The sequence below is a fragment of the Bos taurus genome, chromosome 21, assembly GCF_002263795.3.
Source record: "Bos taurus isolate L1 Dominette 01449 registration number 42190680 breed Hereford chromosome 21, ARS-UCD2.0, whole genome shotgun sequence".
Taxonomy (NCBI): domain Eukaryota; kingdom Metazoa; phylum Chordata; class Mammalia; order Artiodactyla; family Bovidae; genus Bos; species Bos taurus.
The window spans coordinates 19,715,321-19,720,758 of NC_037348.1; the positions used below are offsets into that span (position 1 = coordinate 19,715,321).

General features: G+C 49.2%; 1 protein-coding gene across 2 annotated transcripts; it reads right to left on the bottom strand.

Annotated features, from left to right (window-relative positions):
* Window positions 1-260: 260 nt before the first annotated feature.
* On the bottom strand, window positions 261-5,031 carry LOC512440 (myeloid-associated differentiation marker-like). 2 transcript variants are annotated; one of them, NM_001101956.1, is given in 3 exon segments: window positions 622-2,252; window positions 4,580-4,658; window positions 4,986-5,029. In NM_001101956.1, a coding segment is annotated over 1 exon segment (945 nt). In that variant the 5' UTR covers window positions 2,158-2,252; window positions 4,580-4,658; window positions 4,986-5,029; the 3' UTR covers window positions 622-1,212.
* Between the last annotated feature and the right edge of the window lie 407 nt (window positions 5,032-5,438).

A 5,438-nucleotide genomic window follows, 5' to 3' on the forward strand; every position in this document is an offset into this window, starting at 1 on the left:
ATCACCTGTGTGTGCTAAAGGGCTTGTGGAGGTCCTAGGCACTCAGCAAGGGGTATTGGGGACCACAGCTCCCCCTCCCCAGACCCCTGGACCCAAGGTGCCTCCCTTCTGTCTGCTTTGGAGACAGGCCTGTGCGCGCATCTCTCAGCTCCTCCTGCAGCCTGTCCGTTTCGGCAGCAGGGAGCATGGAGACCGTCTGCCAACTGTCTGTCCCCTGACTCTTCTTCTCCAGTTGGTATATTTTTCAAATGTAAAATTTATTTTTTTTTTATTTTTAAATTTTATTTTATTTTTAAAACTTTACAATATTGTATTAGTTTTGCCAAATATCAAAATGAATCCACCACAGGTATACCTGCGTTATTTTTTAAGAAGGGACTATTTACATGGTTCCAAATAAAAATATTTCTGAAAAAGCCATATTCTGAGAAACCTCACTTCTACCTGTGGCTCCATTCATTCTCTCCTCAGCTCCCCTCCCCCACCCAGACCAGGTAACTATTCCAATGAACTCAGGGGAGTCCTTCCTGTGCTTCTTGATGAAAATCAACCACATGCAGGTGTATTTAATATTATTTCCCCTCATTTTTGTTATATAAAATATAGTATGCTCCATGTTGATTTTTATCTTAACTATTTTTATTTCATGTCTCCTGGAGATATTTCGGAGAAGGCAATGGCAACCCACTCCAGTGTTCCTGCCTGGAGAATCCCAGGAACGGGGAAGCCTGGTAGGCTGCCGTCTATGGGGTTGCACAGAGTCTGACACGACTGACTCGACTTAGCAGAGCAGCAGCAGGAGATATTTACCTATCACTGTTGCAGAGTATTCCCTCTTGCACTACATCATCGTTTATTAATCCGCATCCTAAAGATGAACACTTGGGTTATTTTCAATCTTTTCTATCTTAGTTTTGAATTTGATCTTGAGTGGGAGCTTGATTTATACCAGGCTGTTCTGATCAGGAGAACATAAATGGGCACAGTTGGTCAGGACACAGGAGATGAGAAAAGCAAGGATGACCAGGAAAGGGGAAAACAGTAGAAAAATGTAGAAAAAATGAGAGAAGCAAGAGAAAGAAGGAAAACAGAATGTGTGCAACCACACAAGACAGGAAGCAGACAGAGCAGAAGGAGGGAAGGAATAGAAAAGAGCGTGAGATGAGTGGGGAAGAATGTGAGCAGGGAGAGAGGAGAGCCAGGAAGAGGACATCAGGGGCTGACAGAGCTCTGTAAAGACACCTCCTGTGAGTGGAAGGGATCGGGAGCATTGGACTGACCCCTAGTCCCTACAGAAACCTGGCGAGCCCAGTACACCATGTCAGCCATGTAAACCAGCAGGTTGGCGGCTGTCAGGATGGCCACAGTCAGTTTCCGGTCCCAGAAGCACAGGTTGTAGGTGAGCCCACTGATGCAGCCCATATCACTGGACCGTTGGAGCTGTCCGCCAAACTCCTCATTGAACTGGTAGAGTGCCCAGAGGACCAGAGCGCTGACATAGAGGAGGACGGAGAGCAGGCTGAGCACAAGCTGGAAGAGGGGGAAGGGCCCGGGCAGCCTGCGTTGCCATTTGCCCAGGTTCAACACGATGGCCAGGGCTGCTGGGACGAAGCAGATGGAGTACACGGCCACACACCACTCCAGGGCCGGCCGGTCCAGGTACAAGGAGGTGTAGCTGAGGAAGGTGAAGATGACACCGGCCATGAAGGTCTCCAGCACCTTCAGCAGGCCTGGCATGGTGTGCGCGTAGCAGGTGACGTCATCGAAATCATAGCAGTTTCTCATGAGGGCCACATCCAGGGCATAAAACACAGACGCGATGCAGGAGAATGCAGTGGCAGCGATTGCCCGGTCCCTGTAAGGACCATAAGGCAGGAACTGGACGTAGGTGACGGAGTAGATGATGGAGGCCGAGAGACAGATGAGAGTGGCGTAGCAGGCATAGGTGATGGAGAAGTTGCACCAGAAGTAACGAAAGCGGGACCAGAGCTCACATACGTCGATTATGGAGATGATGAGAGTTACAACGAAGCAGACGCACCAGAAGGACATGGACCAGTTACCTATGGCCCCTCTCCGAATGCCCATGTCAGCCACAAGCGAGAAGGCCACACAGGTGGAGAAGAGCTGCAGCAGGCGGAAGAGGCAGGAGCACATGACGTAAACGGAGCCCTTGTCTTGAGATGTCAGCCTGGTAGACACAGGTCCGGTAGGTCACAGTCACTGGTATGCGAGTAACCTTCGCTGAGGACCTGTCAGAGAGAAATTCAGCCCTGGAGGTGGATTAAGTCAGATGCCTGGAACAGGCTCAGGAGCCTGTGACGACTGAGGCTCAGAATCTGTGGAGTTGGAACCAATGGCTCAGACACTTGGGTAACCGCACAGCTGCTCCATAATGGTTCTCCCCACCCATCAGCCTTGGCCTTGTCAGGAGACTTGTCTCATCCCCAGATCTCACAGCCATGTTTGGTCTGACCCCAAACCATGAATATTTTGGGCCTGTTGTGCTGCATACCATTATCTTTGGAGATTGCAAGGTAGAATGGTCCATATAACAATCTCAAACCTTCGAGTCTCTCAAAATTGGAAACAACTTAAAAAAAAAATTCATTTGGTAACAGAATTTGAGTTGAATGTACATGAGGCAATTTATGGTCTCACGGTTCTCCACCTCCCCCTCAGAGAGGACCCAGAGGCCCTGGACTCCCTCTAGACATAACCTCATGCAAGCTTGGTTTGCTCCAGATTAGGGGTGCAAACTGGCTTGTACTGGAGGTGGCCCCAAGGATTTGTTTTGCTTTTCTTCATGGTGTTTCCTGGAAGACATGGGGTAGAATCAGTATTGTTTCTTCCCTAAGAGGCTGGAAGCTGCAGTGTTTTAATTTCACAAGAAAATCCAGATTTCCTGCTCCTTTAGAAGCACAGGATATCTGGTGTCACTGGGCTGTGTGCCCTTGGGGGAAATGGGGGGGCGTTGGTTGGAGCTGAGCAGCTTCTATGCCCTCTGTACTGTTTTCCATTTATATCTTTGTGTAGTTTTCTATATTTCTCTTATTCTTATGTATAATCAACATAAAGCAGGACTGTGATCATCTCTCACGTGCCCAGATTCCCCCCTTGGGCATGGCCAGGCTTCCTGCCTGCTCACAGGAGCATCCAGCCCTCCATCCAGGGAGAATCCATGTCCTCAACTTCATGTACAGCCTTCAACATGTGTCACAAGCTTTGAAATCATTATTTAGACATGTGTGTACATACATGCATACATGTTTGTAGGCCATAACTGTATCTCTTTTTTTGGTTTTATAGACATGAGACCATGTCATGCACACAGCATCCTGCTTTTTCACCACCTTTGAGAGGTGCAGCTGGTCCTCTCCAGGGGCCCTAGTCCGCTCCATCCCCTTTACTTCCTTCCTTCCCTCCTGGCTCCTGTGATGTTTGGACCGACCAGCCTTCTCTAGATCAGAGGACCCTCCCTTGTGAGTCTCAGACACTGGGGGACACAGGATATGACAAGGGGTCCTGGGATCCAAGTGACCACCATGCTCTAGGGCAGGAGGTCAGCAAGTTTTTCTGAGAATTTTTTTTAAAAATATGAGAAAGAATATATTTTTCATTTCTGGAAATTAAATCTGGTTTCCTAGATTTGCAACAAATTATCACAAGTCTGGCAGCTTAAAACAGCAGAAACCTGTTCTCTCAGAGTTCTGGAGGTCAGTGTTTTGAAACAAGGTGTCAGCAAGGCTGCTCTGTCTCTGATGCCCCAGGGGAGGGTCCCTCTTTGCCTCTTTTAGCTTCTGGAGGCCCTTTAGCTCATCCCATGTTACTGAACTCTGGCTTGTCTGGTCATCCCTCAAGAAGCCAAACACCGAGAGATGAGTGCTGGGCTTTGCCTGGGACGAGGTGCGGCTCCCCCACTGTGAACACAATCATCACCCACATCTGTGCATCAGCCCATGTTGGACGGTGGTTTGAAAAAAATACTCATGAACATTTCCACCACTTTCTGTGGATCAACTTGGAGGATTTGGTTTTTTCCAGTTTAGTAGGTCAAAGGTGAGAAAAAGATTGTATGAAGAGTCAGTCCCTGACTCTTCTCCTGCACTGAAAGCTCCTGCAGGGAATCGTCTCAGTGGAAATCCACCCCTGGTGTGCCCCCACCCCACCCCCACCCCAGGGGACACACTCTGGCCAAATTGAGTGATCTGTCCCGTCTTAAAGGAGAGACTGCTTCAGACCTCCTTTCTTCCTCACACTGCGGTGACGCTAAGGCTGTGCCCCGCCAACACACTAGAACTCCTCCTCCTTCCGGGGACTGGAGTTGGGGGGAGGGGGCGCAGATGCCCTGGCAGCGCCTGCCTCAGGCATCAGGACTGGAACCACAGAGCTGGCGCTGGATTCAGTTCCCTAGAAAGCTGACCCCTCTTCTTCCTCCCTTGCCTGCAGACTCCTCTGTGAACACGGCAGACTTTTCACAGTTTCCTTTCCTTTTTGCCTTTAATTTAGTGCCCTTGTTGGAAGAATCCTTACTATGGAGTAACAGGAAGACCTGCGTATGGAGTTCCCTCCCACTTACCAGATCTTAACAAAAGAGCTCCAGCTGCAAAATACTGGAATAATTTAGAGATCCACGCAGGAACCAATGTTCTTCACAACTGAAAACATACATGGGCCAGGTTGTATTGAAAGTAGAAAACCATTTTTTTCTTGATTACAGGGTCATACCTCCAGTTTGGCCCATCTGCCAAGATGCGTGCCTTGTGGAAGGGATGGATGTAGATCCCCTCCCCCTACTTCATTGGCTCCCCCAAAACAGATTTAAAACAAACAAGCAATTCTTCCTTGGGAAGAGAGTGGTACAGAGTCACAAACAAGCCATTCCCACTTCTGCAGTGTCCAACTGGCCCCAGAGTTTCAAAGAGCAAAGAATACACCCAAACAGGTGAGAAAGGGGCTCCTGGGATCCACACCCCTCTACTCACTCAGTCAAGAGCTCGGTGCTCCTTCAGAGGCCAGTTTCCTTTTCTTAACAGAAAGAGAAAGCACCCTGTGAGCAAGGTGTGGGGAGGGGCAGGGCTAGTTCCTGAAACTAGCAAGTTTGGCAGCTGCTGGAAAAGATCAATAGATCTTCCCAGGAGTAGCTGGCACTCCACCCTATCTTCCCAGTGGCACTCTGCTCCTTGCTCTAGGAAGAAAGGGAGGGGCTGGAAACTTGGGGACCTGACTCCTGCCTGGACGCTCAACATTGTCCCCCAAGTCAGGCACAGCTGCTTGTCGCTGAAGAAGCCAATACAGAGAGCTAAGTCTTGGGTTTAAGCAAAGTAGCTTTATCTTAAGGAAGCCGGCAAGAAGGTGTTTTACTGCCCAGAAGAATCAACTCCCAGCACAGCAAGGCTCATCTGGGATTTATACGAGGAGGGAAGCAGGAAATGGCT

Excerpts from the sequence above, each read along its gene's own strand:
- LOC512440 (XM_005221790.5), bottom strand. The coding sequence starts at position 2,157 with ATGTGCTCCTGCCTCTTCCGCCTGCTGCAGCTCTTCTCCACCTGTGTG.